This window comes from Corylus avellana, chromosome ca2 (assembly GCF_901000735.1).
Source record: "Corylus avellana chromosome ca2, CavTom2PMs-1.0".
NCBI lineage: Eukaryota > Viridiplantae > Streptophyta > Magnoliopsida > Fagales > Betulaceae > Corylus > Corylus avellana.
In genome coordinates, this window is record NC_081542.1 from 9,659,617 (window position 1) to 9,677,613 (window position 17,997).

Consider the following 17,997-nt stretch of genomic DNA (forward strand, 5'->3'; position numbering starts at 1 on the left):
TCATAACCTCTCTGCTGCTCCGCACATACTCTTCTTGAATTGAGCGTTTAGTGGAGTTGGATTGAGAATTCTTACAGGCAACCTTATTTCATCCTTCAACCCACTTAGAAAACAACTCAATTTGTTCCTTTCAGACAACCCTCTCAGCCTGTTGGATAAACTTTGAAACTCTGGCTTGTATGACGTTGAAGTAACCTGCCTTAGCCTAGTGAGTGCCTTCATTGGATCATCATAGGCTGTTGGTCCAAACCTCACTTGAAGAGCTTTGACAAATGCATCCCAAATAGTAAAAACACCAGATTCCTCTGCATCCTGAAACCATACTGAAGCCTCTCCTTCCAATATGAAGTGAGGCCATTAGAACCCAATGATGGATGGGTGTTTGATTGTAGTTGAAAAACTGGTTTACTGTGTATATCCATCCAGATGGATTCTTTTTCTGATGACAGGGAAACCCCCTAAGTCCTTGTGTACCCACCTTTGAAAGATAAACCCCAGACTCGTGTAATGCACACCACCACACGAATCGGTTAAATTTGGCTTTTGTCTGGGGTGTGGCCCTAAGGAGTTATTTGCGCCCAAGGGGATTCAAACCTTATACTTGATGGTTATGCCACCAAAGTCCAAAGCCTTCACCACTTGAGCCAACCCCTTGGGCTTAGATGGATTCTCCCCATCAAATGTGAGCTTGCGAGTTCGAGGTTAAGTCGTTCTATAAGGCCTTGTCTTCTTCTTCTCACGAGGAGTTTCCTTGGAAGAGCATCTGGCGTACTAAGGCGCCTCAGCGGGTGGCTTTTTTCGGATGGACTGCGGCCTTGGGCAAAACTTTGACTCATGATATGCTGCGTAAGAGGAACATAGTGGTTATGGAGTGGTGTTGTATGTGCAAGAAGACCGGAGAGTCAGTCGATCACATTCTTCTCCACTGTGAGCTTGCGAGTGCTCTTTGGCACATGATTTTTCAGCGATTTGGGTTGCATTGGGTCATGCCGTGCAGGGTGAGGGCTTTGTTTGCTAGCTGGTGGTCGGGAGGACGTTCTCAAAGTGCGGTTGTGTGGAAGATGATCCCTCTGTGTCTTATGTGGTGTATTTGGAGTGAAAGAAATGCTAGATGCTTTGATAATTCCACTAGGACCATAGAGGAATTGACTCATTTCTTCTTATTTACGCTTTACTCTTGGACGGCCGCTTGGCTAGCTCCTTTAGTGTTTAGCTTCTCTGATTTTCTTTTTCATTTCTCCCCCTCCTAGGCGCTCTCTGTTTTACACTTCCCGTGTATATGGGTTGCGCCCCTCTGCGCTTTTTTATATCATGATTACTTATCAAAAAAAAAAAAATCTTGAAAAGTCTAGTTTGAGTGTCCTTGTCTGCAATCTTGCATGCTGCCCTCCTGTTGTTTTAGCTCCATCTTGATGCATATGTGAGTTTCTGCCTTGTACATTAGTTAAAGCTCTTATACTTTTTGCCATATTACTCATCTGAACAATATCTTCTAATATCTTCCATTGGTTTTCTTGAGCTCGCTGTTGTGCTTCTTGCTGCTGTCGCATATTGGCCACTGATTCTGTTAGTTGAAAGAAGCGTGTACCTTCTACCATTGTAGGAAGAATTGTTGTGATACCACTTCTTGTATGCTTGTTTAGTTTTCAGTAGAGAGTGTATCTGTGATGATTTGTAGTGCAATTGGTGAATTGAAGGAAAGGAAATGGAAATAAGAAGAAGAAAGAATTGAGAGTGACTCGGTTCAAAGTAGTCAACCTCCAAAACAAAGTCTTTTATATTTCTCCCGAGTTGTTTTTACATTTCCCCCTTGGGCCCTTTAGACAAGCCTTAGAAACTTAACCACCTCCCTACTCATCAGGCCTAACTGACTAAAATAATAAGATAAAGAAACCAGAAGTGGCTAACAGCCCAATAAACTTATCTATCTAAGCAATCACATGGAAATTTAATCCACCTAGGATTACAAATGGCACTATCTGATATAGCAACACACGCCTCCATTATTAATCCACATGCTCTCCTCCAGATTCCCTTAACACTCCATACACCTTCCTTCAGATGCTGCCACCTATTCCAAAAACCTCAGATTATGCCATCTATTTCCCCATTCCTGAGCTCCTCCCTTTCTATGCGATTAGCTCCCAACCCTTATTTGAAACCCATTTCTCTATGTACCATTCCCTTCTTACCAGAATCTTACCATTGCACCCTTCATCACTGGGCCCATTACATATCCTTTGGTTTTATTTCACTTAGGCATTCAAATGCTCACTTAGGTGTGCGTTTGAACTCCAATCTTGATAAGATGACTACTTATAGATTCAAAAGTTAATCTTGGAGGGTTGAATATGTGTTTATACTTGTTTGTTTGTTTGAATACAGTCAAGGATAAATCTTCTTCATTGCATTTCTGCCTTCAAATGCATGTATGTGACCATTTTATAGATTCGTATTTATTCATTTGTCTTTTATTTTGGGTACAAGTTTTCCATTTGTAGCGTTGAGGAGTTTGTCAAAGTTGGGGGTTCCTAGTGCAATTCTGGAATTCTTATTCGGGTGGGTTGATGCCCATGAAGAGTGTGCAAAGATTCCGGAGGCAAAAGGATCAATTGGTGCCATTCGAAGTGAGGCCTTTTTCATTCCCTTGTATGAGCTCTACCTCAGATATGGTGGAATTTTCAGGTTAAATTTTGGGCCAAAGGTTTGTTTTTTCTTATTTCAACATCCATTTCACCTTGAATTTATTAGATTATTAATAGGGCATGTCAGTTACGGATTTTTGATCAACCCTTGATGTTGGTTGTAGTCATTTCTAATAGTTTCGGATCCTTCCATCGCAAAACATGTATTGAGGGATAACTCAAAGGCTTATTCGAAGGTAAACCAATTGACCTTTCACTAATTGCTTATTCTTTCGTTCTCTCTCTCTCTCTCACATAGCCGCTGTTAACTCTTTGATGTCAGGGTATCTTGGCTGAAATTCTAGAATTTGTCATGGGGACGGGGCTTATCCCAGCTGATGGGGAGATATGGCGTGTTCGAAGACGTGCTATAGTGCCAGCATTGCATAAGAAGGTAACTTAAGTGATTTATGGATTTGGTGTTTATGTTGTTCACCTACCAAAGTTTCCATGTTCTTGTGATGTATGTCTTTCAATAAGTTAATTGTACAATGGGAAGTTGAGTGTTCTGAATGGCCAAAGAATGAGGCATGACATTACACACTACATGAGAGACAGAGTCTAAGCCTTTTGGTACTTAATATGAATATTAATACTATGTAAGAGTTGTTAGTTTTGGACGCAGATAGATGAGTGTGATTTATATGAATAAATTTAAACATTTTACCATTAGAAGGATGTAACAAAAAGTGTTTTATATCCATTATAATGGGCATCATTTGAATTATACGAAAAACAGCTTATATGGTTGATAAAAAGGAAATATTTGCTTTAAGAAAGAAATATATCTAAATATTCGAAGAAGCTATACAAGGGTTTTGCCGGACTTGTTCGTATAGTACCTAATATTTCTAACAAGAATGTTAAATTACCAGTTATCTCAAAAGCTTAAGTTGATAGGAAGAGGTAAATTTTGATATCATTAATAAGGTATCAAAGCCAAAGGTCTTGGGATCGAACTTTGATTCCGTCAAATCACCATCTATTTAAATTAAATATTTCATGTGTTGGACCTTACCTATTAATAGGGAATTTGAGCCTACACGTGAGAGGGAGTGTTAAAGTAATGATTAAATGATAACAGATGTTGCATTTGCAAGAAGAGTGAGGAGACGGTGGATCATCTTCTTCTTCATTGTGAGGTGGCCTCTGCTTTGTGGAGTGCCTTTTTTGGTCGTTTTGGGTTATTATGGGTGATGCCTGGACGGGTTTTCGAGTTGTTAGCCTGTTTGGTGGTCTTCAGGAAGGGGGGGAGTGTTGCGGTTTGGAAGATGGTACCTACTTGCTTTTTTTGGTATCTATGGAGAGAGAGAAATAATAGGTGCTTCGAGGATGTTGAGAGGTCCTTTGAGGACATTTTATCCTATTGTTTCCATACTCTGTATTTTTGGACTGTAGCGTTTGTTTTTCCAGTTTCAATTAGCTATGATGATTTCCTTGTACGGTTTTTCCCGTCTAGTTAGGTGATCCTATTTGTATACTTTCAGTGTACTTTGGGGTGCCTTATGCTTTTAATAAAATCTGTTACTTACTTATCAAAAAAAAAAAAAAGTAATGATTAAGTGATTAAATTTACCTATTCCTATCAGCTTAAGCTTTTAGGATAACTAGTAATTTAACAAAGAGTATTGCCTACTTTACATGATATTTTAGTACACTGGAAGGTCAGCCTTGAGTTGGGCATTAAAAAATTTTCAACATTGTTAGAGTTGACCTGTTTTGCTGTTTGGCTTTTTGTTTGTTTGTTTGTTTTTAATTTTAATTTTTTTTGATATGTAGTATGTGGCTGCTATGATTAACCTCTTCGGACAAGCTACAGATAGGCTTTGCAAAACGCTTGAGGTAGCTGCATCTGATGGGGAGGATGTTGAGATGGAGTCACTTTTCTCACGTTTGACATTGGATATTATTGGAAAGGCAGTATTTAATTACGATTTTGATTCATTAACAAATGATACTGGGATAGTTGAGGTATTCCTTTGTCCCCCCACCCTTTTCCCTTTGATCTTATCTTCTGTTTGTTGATGTTCATACCCGTTCCAGTTTTACAGCCTCCATAGTTTTTGGTTAAGGTTGCTTTCATATAAATGCTTCATATGTATTTTGTATTTTGGCTAAACCAGGCGGTTTACACTGTCCTGAGAGAAGCAGAAGATCGGAGTGTTGCTCCAATTCCAATCTGGGAGATTCCAATATGGAAAGACATATCACCTCGGCAGAAAAAGGTTGCTGCATCGCTCAAATTGATTAATGATACACTTGATGATCTGATTGCAATATGTAAGGTAAGGTCCTCAACTGTTGGAGCATAAAACTGTTTTCTTCAAATTTGTTTTGGTATATAATGGTTCAATGCATATTGGATATCTGTGCTGATACACATTTGTGCATACTTATGTAATGCTTGCTACCTTGCAAAACATGGGCACACGGTTGACAATGCATGTTGAGCCCACTCCCCCTCTATTTTAACTATTGCCAAATCGATGACATACCACACCTAATAGGTATTAAAGGGGCCACTTCAGCATTTTATTTGAGAAATATCTTGTTTGTATTATAGATTTGAGATAAGCCAATTTAAAGTGCCTTATCCTTGAACTTTATGCCCGAGGAAAATATATTAGAAAACCACAGAGGCATCGGAATACTTTTTTTTGGATAAATAAATGAATATCATTAAAAGTGTAAGGCGCCTCATGTACACAGTGAGTATACAAGAGAAGCAACCTAAGAATTAGTGGCAAAAAGAACAAGAAATTCAAGATAACTAATTACTAAAAGAGAAACAAAAGCAGCTGTCCAGAGATACAAAGTATTGAAGAAAAAAGATTTCAACTCCTTCAATGTCTTCTCGCGGTTCTCAAAATATCTATCATTCTTTTCCCTCCAAAGACACCACAAAAGACACAATGGCACCATCTTTTATACAGCAGCACTCTATGTACTACTAGTAGTCCACCAACAAGCAAACATATCGACTACCCATCTAGGCATAATTCAAGACAACCTGAACCGATTAAAGAAAACATTCTATAAAGCACAAGCAAACATTCCATAGGGGCACCGGAATACAGCTACCCTTGATGCTATTCAAAGGCCCCTAATGTATGTATCTATATATATGGGATACAGATTGATTATCTTTGTCTCTCTAGTAGAGTGTGAAAGAAACAGAGTGTTAAGGAAAGGACTACCAGAAGGAAAATGGAAGAGAAAAAGTGGTGAGGCATGATGCAAAGTGCCACCTGGTAAAAGTATGAAAGCAGTCGGAAAGAAAGTTTTGCCACCTTTAATGCTTACAACTTAACCCTAAGAGGAGTTATGTCTAAATATAAACTTCTTTGAATACTAACTACCTTCTAACCGTATCACACCTTTCCTATTGTTTGGATATTGGCTCGATAGACCTTTTCCAGGGTTTAAACCAAGATGATATCACTTTAAAATGAATTTATTAAAAAATAAAAAATTTTACCTGCTCAAATCTTAGTTCATTGCTGGTAAAATCCTAATCAATTACTGTAAATTTATTTATTATGATGTGATGCATCAGATATGATACAGCTCAATTTTAGTTACATGGCATAATGTATCTGTGTTACCAGACAAATTGTCCAAATTGGAATTTATAGATTCTTTATGGTGGAACTTGTGTAGAATCCTCGCTTTGTCAAAAAAGGCCACTACCTAGTGCTGATATTGCAAAAATTGGATCTTGGGTGGGAAGATATAAATGCCCGTATCTTTCAGCAATTCCTTTAGGAAATTATGATTGCTGGCATTGTTAAAGATGAAAGAGGGAGCTTGTGATAGTTACTAATTAGGCGCTGTTTGCTTAAAAGTTTGATAAATTATTGTATAATATACTGCAACTTCTTCAAGTCTTGTACTCATGAAAGTGTATGTAATCTTGTTGTTGAAGAAGATATGAATGGTTGATATCAAACTCAGTAGTTCCTTGAGACTATTTTCTGAAAATCGGGAACTTTTTTAAGTTTTGTTATGTTATGAAGGTGTTCAACTTCTTTATGATTAAACTGACTTGTATGCTGTTGTTTGTGGTCTATATATTGAATTGCAAACCCATGAATCATCATAATGTTTTTGCAGACCTTTTACACGTGCTTGACTGCTAAGTTTGCCTGTTCTTGTTTATATGAATATTTTATCTCTTCATCTGCAGAGGATGGTTGATGAAGAAGAGCTTCAGTTTCATGAGGAATACATGAATGAACAAGATCCCAGTATTCTCCACTTCCTTTTGGCGTCAGGAGATGATGTATGATACTAGAAATTGTCAAATGTTTTTGTTCCAGTCCAACTGATTGAAGCTTTCCTCTCAATTGTCTGCAGGTTTCAAGCAAGCAACTCCGTGATGACTTGATGACAATGCTTATAGCTGGCCATGAAACATCAGCCGCAGTATTAACATGGACCTTTTATCTTCTCTCCAAGGTATTGTATGGTTAAGGTTAGTTATTTCATAGAGTGCATATACAAGTTTACTTATCAAAAAAAAGAGTGCATATACAAGTTTACATCAGCTACCTAATAGGAAAATGTTTGCAGTAGTTCATTAGGATGGAATAATTTTCAAATGTTATAGTATTAATGTTCTCAAAGTTCTTTTATTAGGTAAATTCTGTGCTTAAAATGGATAATATAATTGTGTAAAGCGCAAAAGGAAATTTGTCTAGTAATCCGTAGATTGACAGTTGTTTTGGCATATCTTTTACATGCAGTTAATGTATCAAGAACAAACAATGTAGCTTTCTAGCAACATGAACATATATATATATATATATCTTCCTCTTTGTCAAGTCTGGCTATACATGCTCGCACAATTACCTTAAATATGTATAAATGTGTATGTACTTATGCATATGAAGACCCCAAATGTATCTTGCACAAGTGACTACTTTGTAAAGGTCATCATTATTTTTTTCCTTTGTGATTGGCTGCAGGAGCCTAGTGTCATGTCCAAACTTCAAGAGGAGGTATCTTAAAAGGTCACATTCATTGAATTAGTATCAAAAGAAAGAAGAGTGACAAAATTTTAATATATGTGATATTATTATATTTTGTAGGTAGATTCTGTTCTAGGAGACCAGTTTCCAACAATTGAAGACATGAAAAAACTCAAGTATGCAACTCGAGTAATCAATGAAGTGAGAAGATGATATTTTTAACCAGTTTTGGACTTAATCTTTTGCTTTCATGCATTCATATTTTTTTTCAAACTCTCTTCACTTCTTGGCAGTCCTTGAGGCTTTACCCACAGCCGCCTGTATTAATTCGTCGTTCACTTGAGGATGATGTGCTTGGAAAGTATCCCATAAGAAGGTATGTCCAAGTTAATTCATTGTCAGTTCTATGTTTTGCTGCCAGTTAGCATACATTTTTCTTGGTAATTTTCTTGCTTAAAACCTTTTTTCTTTTTAGTAATAACCTTATTATTTCTCTATATTTTTTGTTAATGTCTTCTGGTCCCTCCCATTTTCTATATCAGTTATCTTTCATCAATTAGGAGAAAAGTGTGTTTCATGGTAGGGAAAAGAATCCTGTGCCGGGGGATCTTGACTATTATTAATATATTTTATGTATTCCTTATTATGCCATGCCATGGCCAACAGCCCACCCCCCAAAAAAAAAAAGGAAAAAGAAAAAATATATTACATTGTGCTCACTATGTTTTCACTTAGTATAAATTTTGAGGGGTCTAAAGTATAAAAGACAAATGCTAGAGTTTCAAATTATAGCAGCTTTACTTAACTCACACCCCTTCTCATTTGTCTCCAATAATTGTTACAGTTTCAAAGAGCATGACAGCAGAACATTGATAGATTATGCAGAAACAGTGATGTAATATTTGGAAAAGATCAATTTTATGCAATGGATGTACATTATGAGTTTCTGTCAACTTGCGTTGCGTCAAGTCGGAGTATCTTTGGAAAAATATGAGTTTCTATCTTTGGATAGTTTCTTGTGTTGTGCATGTTAAGTCTCGAGTTGTTTCAGTTTTCTATTTGGCGTTATCATTTTGGCATTCATGTTCAATGCCATGTCTTGGATGCAGTTATTATAATGCAATATATTTTTTCTGCTTCTGTTATTAATTTACAGGGGTGAGGATATCTTTATTTCTGTTTGGAACCTGCATCGTAGTCCAAAGCATTGGGATGATGCAAGTAAGTTTAAACCTGAAAGGTGGCCTTTAGATGGACCCAATCCAAATGAAACTAACCAAAATTTCAGGTATATTTAATCTATTTTGTACAAATATCATTGTGTTGATTTCCTGTCTTATACAGCCAGTCAGTTATGTGATTGAAGAATTTCATGTTGTTTTCCATGTCGGAACCTTCTCAATTTGTAGTACCATTTGAAATAAAGTCACAGAAGTATTTTGTTAATAGGAAAATCAAATTGTATAAGAGAACCTTCAATATTTGTTGGGATTAGGGAAGTAAGAGTTCAAGAACAAAGTACCACCAGAATGCGTGGACGAATGGATCTGTAGAAAAGTATCTATAATACAACACTGAACCTGTCCTTTTGGGGTTTTTTTTTGCGTTCCACTTGATTTGTTATTACATTAGCCATTATGGGCCTATTGGGTTTGCTTGAAGTGAGTTGATGTTATTTTGTTCCAATTCACACTCATTTGGGGCTGCTTGGCTCAATAAGCTGTTAGATTTGCCATTTCTTGGCCACATATGGCTGTTTGGCTCACTTGAGTCATTATTTAATTAGCTTATTTGTGCAACACGTGTTAATAAACTATTATCCAATGTGTATTCGGGTTATATGATTGGTCTATTTGTTCTTGGCTCTTCTTCAAGCCATTTGATTGGCTTCCATGGGTCATCTTTCTGCTAGATGTTTGTTGGTGGCTTCCTTTTTTTTGGTGGAACCCTAGTTCTCCGTCCATCCCAATTTATAGTTTTGTTTTCCTTTCCAGGACATCCCAAGATATATGTTCACTTTCTGAGGTGGAAGTTCTTAGTTCTTTATTTTCTTATACCTCTCATTTTTTTTTTGATAAGTAATGTATTATATATCAAAAAAAAGCGCAAAGCACCTTTAAGTACACAATAATGTATACAAAGGAACCCAACCAAACACCCTAACAAACCAAAAACCCAGAAAAACCCAATCAAACCAAACACCCAACCAAAATGGTATACAAGAGACCCAACCAAATACCCAAGAAAAGCCCTAGTGCATCTCAGGTGGAAACCTAGTGCACCTCAGGAGGAAATGAAAAGGCATTTTTCGACCCCAAAAATCCCCGCCGACGCCGGCCCTTCACCGGAGAGATGGAGCAATCTAGATTTTTGAGCTCCCTCTTCCCCTTAACCTTAGGAGCAGAAGCTTCAACCTCAGCAAGCAGGTCCTTGTTCTTATGCAGCTGCAAAAGTAAACCAGCTTATTAAAATTCGTGTCACCTCTAGTTTATAAAGGACATTTTAGAAGATTATTATATTTATATATTTTTATCGATAATTGTGTTTTTTCATAGCAAGATATTTAAATTGGGATGGAGGAAGTATGCAGGAGGGCGAGAAACAGCAAAAATCTAGCATCTAAAATTTGAAAGATCAATAAAATCCAGCAACTTTACAAATGATAAACGATTAGTGGCTGGCATCCAATCATCGAGAAATGAAAAACAAAAGCTTCAACTTCGTTGCCAAAGCCTCATAACTCTCAAATCTTCATGCATCCCTCTCCCTCTGGATACACTACATAATTCATAGTGGAATTACTCTTCAATTATTATTATTGTTATTATTAGTATTATTCATATTATTATGCCTCCCAAAATATCCTTTCCAACATGCCAACATATCAGCCTCCGTTCTAGGCATAACCCATAAAACCTTACAGAAATAGAACATTGTGGTCCATAATTTTCTAGGCATAATCGGATGATTGTAGCTCAAAAAGCCCAGAAAAGAACATCATCGAGGGTGAAAGTTGAGCAGATGAATTAGGAAACAAATGCAGCTGGACAGAGGTGGTTTGGTTCCACATGCAAGGGCTCCAACTCCATTGTCTTGTTGGAACGTGCAAGTTGTGCTGAGAATTGGTCCCCCCTGACCATAAATCCATTTTCTACTTGCGTAAGTACTTGCAACACCATTCCACTAAGTATATTATGCTTCCTGAAATTATCCACAATTAGAATCTTCACTAACACATGTTATTAAAGTAAAGAAAAAAATGGCCTTCCGTGGCAATTTACTTGAGGAAGTTTATTCAGGGCAACCAACCAGGTTTGATACTTAGGGGGAGTCTCAGGGTAGGTCGAAGAAAGAATTGTATGGTCTAAAACTGAAGCAATGCATATGGAAGAGGACGTTTTACAAACACTTGATCATCCAAAGCGGAACACTAGAAGGAAGCCTAGATATCCATAAGTTTGATTATGTGATCAATCTTAGTGGATTTTAGTTGCTGTTTGTGTCTTGAACTAATTATTTTCTTATGTTAAGTCTTTTAATTTTTATGTAATGAGTCATGTGACCTTTTGGATTCCATCTAAAGGAGATCATTTAAAGTTAAGTCTTACTATCAGGTGTCATCTAATCCTAGAAGGTCCAATTTTCCTTGGAAGAGTATTTGAAAAGTTAAGGCTTCCTCGAGCGTGGTATTCTTTGTGTGGACGGCAGTTTTAAGGAAAATTCTTAACTTTTGATAGTTTACGAAAGATGAATGTTATTGTGGTGGAGTAGTGTTGTATGTGTAAATAATGTAGGGAGTTTATAGATCATCTAATCCTTCACTATTAGGTAGCAACAAAGTTGTGGAGTACGCTTCTTCAATTTGGTATTGCTTGGATTATTTCTCTAAGGGTGAGCGAGTTGTTGGGAAGTTGGAGGGGACAATTGGGAAACCAAAATGCTTTGAAAATATGGAGACTAGCTTTGTTGTGTTTAATGTGGTGCCTTTGGAGAGAACGGAACGTAAGGAGCTTTGAAGATCAAAACATTGGATCGTTAGAGATGAAGAAGATATGTTAGAGTCATGTATACATGGAGAGGCATGGAATAGTTTGCTTGTCTCTAAATATTTTTTTGAGTCTTTGGAATTATGTTCTTCTTCTATAATTTAGGGCTTCTTTTGTATACTCCCGTTGCATTAGGCTTGTGCCCTTTTACGCTTTGTATGAATATACATTACTTATATATATATGTGTGTGTGTGTGTGTGACCATAACAGGACAGATGTAGAATCGTTAGGTTAGATTTGAATTAGCGGTTGTGATCACGTCTTTAGCTAGGGCAACAACTTATGGTCTTATTTAAGAGTTTTTTGAAGTTGTACCAACAACTCTTTTTTTTTTTTCTTTTTTTTTTCCAGAGAATTAAATAAACTTTCAGCGAACATTTATGGCTTCTCTCTCCCTTTTGCTTAGGGATTGAGTTTGGAGTTCTTACTTATTTAATTGCTTGAACTAGCTCTCTGATTTATGTTCTTAAACTCTTTTTTCTCTCATTCATATTCGGAATTGCATAAAAAATAGTCACCAAGGGCGTTGTTTGGTAAGTTTCTTGAGGTTGTTTTGGAATTTTGATCTTCATAGGTATCACATGGATCATTTAGTATTTCACTTGCATACTAATATATATTCTACTTGTGGTTTAATGGATGATATTGTCGGAGAGGGAGGCTTTGTAGAGATTGGTGGTGGAAACCAAATGTGATAGCACAAATGGCGGTTGGTGTTTTATGGAGGTAATGGGACCTTTTGGAGTGGGAGTGTGGAAATATATAAAGAGGGGCGGAGAGTCTTTTCGATATTTGTTTTTTTTGTTTTTTTTTTTTGATAAATGAGTCTTTTCAATATTTGTTAGATATGAAGCGGGAGATTGGGCCAAGATCATGTTTTGGCATGATTTGTGGTGTGGGGATCAGTCCCTGAAGGTAACTTTTATGGAAATGTTTGGTATTGCACGTTGTAAGGAGGCTTGGGTGGCGGATCATATGCAGTTTTTTAATAGAAATCTTCAGCGAAATATATCTTTTTATTAGACCAGTGAGGTGGACTTGGTCAATGCGTTCATTGATCTATTGTACTCTCTTAGGTTGAGACAAGGTGGTGAGGATAAAATATGTTGGATCCCACCTAAAAGGCAGAAGTTTGAAGTAAGGTTGTTTTATCATGCATTGTCTATTCTTGTTAGTTGCCCATTCATTGGAAGAGTATCTGGGGAGCTAAGGCTTCATTGAGAGTGGCATTCTTTGTGTAGACGGTAGCACTAGGGAAGATCTTAAGTTTGGATAACCTAAGGAAGATGAAATTCTTAGTGGTGGATTGGTGTTGTATGTGCAAGAGACATGTGAAGTCTATAGATCATCTTCTTCTTCACTGTGAAGTGGCTAGAGAATTATGATCTTCTATTTTCCTCCTCTTTGATATAGAATGAGTCTGGTAATAAAGTTGTTGGCATGTTGAAGAGGCCATAACAGTCTAGAAGCTTGGAAGATGGAACCTTCGTGCTTTATATCGTTCTAGCATAATGCACTATGATGCATAGAATTACAAGCTTGCTGTCATCACTTCTCTTTCTTTTGACCAAGGCTTTGTTTTTGTTTTTTTTGTTTTGTTTTGTTTTTTCTGCATTTTCGAGTCTAAGGTGACCCCTAGGTGCTGGTTCTTGCTTTGAATTCCACTCCATGTATGGATTTGAACTTGGTCCATCCTCTAGCAATGTCCATGCTTACACAGCCAATATTTGGCCAGGTCACCTGTTATTAAAGTCATGCTTGGCATCAAAATTTTGTAAGGGGAATATTAGTTTCCAGGATACTGTTATCTCTCAATAGCCATTACAAACAATCTTTTAGGCATTTTTTGGGGGTGGGGAATGGTAGTGTATACTCTCATTAAAAAGTCAACCTTTTTTTTTAATTGAAAAGTCACCTGCCATGTTTTTACAAATAGATGATACCGTCTTTTTTCAGTTACTTGCCCTTTGGTGGAGGACCACGGAAATGTGTAGGTGACTTGTTCGCTTCATACGAGGTAAATTTTATTAAGATTGCTGTAAGCTCTGAAACTTGTTAGATGATCAACAGTCATGATATAAAAAAAAAAATAATAAAATTTGATGTATTGTATTGCGATATTTTTAAATATGTATTTACTTCTCATTTAAACAAATTATAAACTTCAAACTTCTTCCTCACACATTTTGCAGACTGTAGTGGCACTGGCAATGCTTGTCCAGCAATTTGACTTTCAATTGGCCGTTGGAGCTCCTCCTGTAAGTAGCATGCTGTTTATTTTACATGTTTTTTGGGCAAGCCTGAAATTTTTGGAACCATGGTTATAGACTTGTTATCTTGACTTATATTCATAGTTTGATGGAGTAAAATCTGATAACTTAGCACATCGAAAAGAGTCAGACTTGACACCACTAACTATTTTATTAACCCAGAGAGTCTGGTAAAGCTATTACAAGGTCGATAGCACAGATAAAGAAATTGTCAGCTCTAATTTGGGGTCGAAGTGCACCACCTGACCTAGATGCAGCTGATTGAGCTTCCATCAAGCATCTCGTTTTATTTATACTAAGTACACTTGAATTAGTTAAAGTCAAGTTCCCGAAGTTAGGGGATGCTAATGGACTTTGAGAAAGTGAACTTCAAGTTTATCTACTAACAATGGGTGTACAGGTTAAGATGACTACAGGAGCGACAATCCACACAACAGACGGGTTGAAGATGACCGTCACAAAGAGAATAAAACGCCCCATAGTCCCTGTACTGGATATGCCGACATTGAAAATGGATTCATCAGTCATCCTCTCAAAAGGGGACACATTATTGGGTCAGGAAGGTGAAGTTTCCTCTCCTCATTTGATGCAGGACATGCGGTCCCCACTAGAGAAAAAAAATAAATAAATAGTTTTTATTTATTTATTTTATAATCCTTTCCCTACTAGGATTAGATTTACTTTCTCTATTAGGAATAAATTTACTTTCTCTACTAGAAGTAGATTTACTTTATTGCAAGGATTTCTCTTCTATAAATAGGCAAGCTTATTATGTAAAACTCAATTCATTGAATTGTTATCAAATCAGAAAAATTTCTCTTAAATATTCTACGGAGTTTTATTTCTTTTAGCCTGCGGACTTGTTTTTATCTTTTTGAGTAGAAGATGAAGACGCTTCTCCTTGCAGAATCAAAGACGTTACTCTTTGATTAGTTACCTTAGTCTTTCGCTACGTCATCATTCCTGATTGCTATATAGCCTTGCTACTTTCTGCCTATATACTACACAATATGCTTCCCTTTTTTCGGGATGATTGCTTTATAGCCTTGCTACTTTCTGCCTATATACAGCACAATATGCTTCCCCTTCCTCTTCCATGCCTAAACCGCATATCATGTGCTTGACTTTTCGGATGATAACAAACAATTGGAGTTTTGTTGAATATAGAGACCATCTTGAATTGTAAGAGAGGACGAAAGCCTGACAATCGAGGACAAAAGTTCTCCCAAGCATTTTGAAAAAGGGAGTAATGTTATTTATTTAGTAGATTAGTATATAACTTGATATTTGTGGCAAGGAATATCAGTCTTTGGATCATCATTAAAAATGAGATAGGTTAATTTTCACTGTTACACTATTCCAATTGTATGCCAGTCATATAGTAATCTATTAAGCGTTGCTCCTTTGGAACTGCATCGCGAGCTTACAAGTTGAAAGAAATAGGTGGCATGTGATGTGGGATTTTCACCAAAATGCAAAAGTACACTATGTTGATGCGATGGGGTTTAGGGGTAAAAGTGCTTGAAGCAATCAACACTATACGAGAGTATGTAATGGCAAATGGCTTCCAACAATTTGGACTCGAATGTTCTTTTAGATCAAATTGTTAGGATTTTTGTTACATCAGCATTTACAGTTTTTACTAGCTCAATATTTACTACTTTAGTATTTACTAGGTTTTATCACATTTTAAAAATCATAAATATTAATGTTGTCAAATTTTTAAAGATTTAATTTGAAAATAATGATTGAATTTTAAAGAATTTAACATAATAGAATATCCTATATGAACCATGAAGGGACCGGAATCCAACCCCCAGCACAAATGCACAAATATGCAGCAATTTGTTCTAAAATTCTGCAGCAATTGAAATAACAAATCAACCACAAAGATAATCATCACACAATCAACACAATGCTTTTGTTGGCGAAGTAAAATCACTTTGGAGCAATCAAATCTAGGAAACCAATCACTAAAGCAGAATACTACATAGGTATAAACACTTGTCATACAATAGAAATTAACTTTTAGGGTATAAAGTATAAACCCCATCAGATTCAACAAATTGTCATACAAAGTTTTGAATGATGCGGACGCATGGAGAATCTGCACAATATAATTTTTATTTATTTATAATTATAATCTTTTGAGGCTGTTGTATTCAACGGAAGGGGCTCGGAAATACCGAGGCTGTAATGGAAGCTAGCTGCAGACACGAACACAGCTAACAAACAAGAATATCATTTTTCCGATGGTCTCAAGGAAACCATCGTCTATAACTACACCCGTCCACTCTTCCCAGGAGAAATTTTTTCTCATAACGTTTGATTTCCTTGTGGTGGGTTAAAAGTATGAAGCCAATCGGCCGTTTGCTCAATCTCACCTTCTTCTGCTTTGTTACCATTTTCCTTCGGACTTGTTCCAGCGATTCACCTCCACCAGGTCCATTTGCTTCTTCTTCTTTTTATTTTATTTTATGTTTATTATTTTTATTCTTTTTTTTTTTTGTATATTTTTGCTTTTGGTAGACAAATTCATATTACCTCCCAGAACAATTCAATGTAAGAGAAATATTTGGATTTTATCTTTTGTCCAATCTCGGTACAACAAGAGATGAACAAATCTACCATTAACTATGTAGGTTCCGCAAATTTAATGATTAATTTGCAAAAGAGATGGGCATGTAATACTTCTCTTCATTATAAATTAGGTCTATCTTAAGGCCAAATGATATAATAACTAAATAAATTTTTATATTAAATATAAGAATTGAAAGCTTTGGAAAAACTACACTTGCTTCTCATGAATGTTTCTTCAATTGCAATGATTCCCTAAACTACAAAAAAAAAGTTGTAATGACCCGAAAACTACTTATCCCTTTCAATTATTTCTAATCGATAGGGCTTTGGCTAAATCATATGATAAAAAATAATAATAATAATAACGATGATATCCATGTGTTAGACGTAGGCCATAGGTTGAAGCACCTTAATTCTTTGCGCTTGTTCTCATTTCTCATTTCTAAATTTTAAGTTTTAATAATAATTGCTTTAAATCTTTATGGTTTGAGCCTCATTACTAATTACTAAACGACTCCCATGCATCCATGCAGTTGGGTGTGCGTTAAATTTCTCTTCATATTCATACCAGTTAACCGGCGAGTATTGCGTCGGCGTCCAAGAAAAAATAGCCGACTGGGATAGCTTCCCCAAAACTCTGTGCTGCCGGAATGCCCTCACCGTTTTCTCTCAAGCCTTGGCACAGCATGTGTATAGCACGCAGGGCACCATTTTCCCTTCCAAAGATATGTGGAGTAACTGTAACGCCTCCCTCTCCCCGGAAATGTACTCGGCGTTCGTGGATTCCTGCGGGTTTAACGATTACCTTTTCTCCGGCGGTCTTAGTCAGTGCGCTACCTTCTCTTTGGCTGCCGTTAAGAGTGTTAAGCCTTACCAGTTTGCCGTGGACGAGTGCTCTAACTTTGAGAATGCAATATTTGACGACGCTTGCGCAAATTGCACTCCTGCAATATTAGACGTGAGGAAAGGTCTACTGAAGCTATCTCAAGAAAAAGACGACAACAATTCAGAAAGAGCCATATGTGGCGTAGCGGCCGTTATTTCTGTTGCAGCCGGGGAATCGGGCAACGGTTTGTTGATTGACAACTTTTATCGATGTTTGCCTAGTTTAGTCGATTCAGGTAAGAACTTTAACTTTTAGGGGAAACTTCACTAAGACCCCCTGAACTTCCGGCCGTTTTTGCAGACCCCCCCTGAACTTCAAAAACTCTCATTTTGGACCCTTAAACTTCTATTTTCTCTCACTTTGGACCCTTTTAACTTTTTATACCCATTTTACCCTCGACTAAAACTACGCCGTTTTGGACTTAAACAAAACTACGTCGTTTTTACTCCAAAACTACACCGTTTTGAGCTTCAAAACTACATCACCACCCAACCCAAAACGACGTCGTTTTGGTCATTAATATTAAAAAAATAATAATAAATAAAATAATTTAAAAAAA

The 17,997-nt window shown here is 36.8% G+C and overlaps 2 protein-coding genes across 2 annotated transcripts in view; both read left to right on the forward strand.

The window, feature by feature from the left end:
• Nucleotides 1–14,798, forward strand: part of LOC132170538 (protein LUTEIN DEFICIENT 5, chloroplastic) — a 21,309-nt gene extending 6,511 nt beyond the window's left edge. The window contains exons 6-16 of the mRNA XM_059581548.1: nt 4,464–4,655; nt 4,808–4,969; nt 6,871–6,966; nt 7,041–7,142; nt 7,652–7,684; nt 7,775–7,855; nt 7,948–8,030; nt 8,811–8,942; nt 13,659–13,719; nt 13,895–13,960; nt 14,373–14,798. Of these exons, the coding sequence (XP_059437531.1) occupies nt 4,464–4,655; nt 4,808–4,969; nt 6,871–6,966; nt 7,041–7,142; nt 7,652–7,684; nt 7,775–7,855; nt 7,948–8,030; nt 8,811–8,942; nt 13,659–13,719; nt 13,895–13,960; nt 14,373–14,600 (1,236 nt within the window). The 3' untranslated portion in view covers nt 14,601–14,798. The remainder of the gene's footprint in view (nt 1–4,463; nt 4,656–4,807; nt 4,970–6,870; nt 6,967–7,040; nt 7,143–7,651; nt 7,685–7,774; nt 7,856–7,947; nt 8,031–8,810; nt 8,943–13,658; nt 13,720–13,894; nt 13,961–14,372) is intronic.
• Nucleotides 14,799–16,324: 1,526 nt separating this feature from the next.
• Nucleotides 16,325–17,997, forward strand: part of LOC132169019 (proline-rich receptor-like protein kinase PERK3) — an 8,416-nt gene continuing 6,743 nt past the window's right edge. The window contains exons 1-2 of the mRNA XM_059580108.1: nt 16,325–16,415; nt 17,086–17,663. Of these exons, the coding sequence (XP_059436091.1) occupies nt 16,325–16,415; nt 17,086–17,663 (669 nt within the window). The remainder of the gene's footprint in view (nt 16,416–17,085; nt 17,664–17,997) is intronic.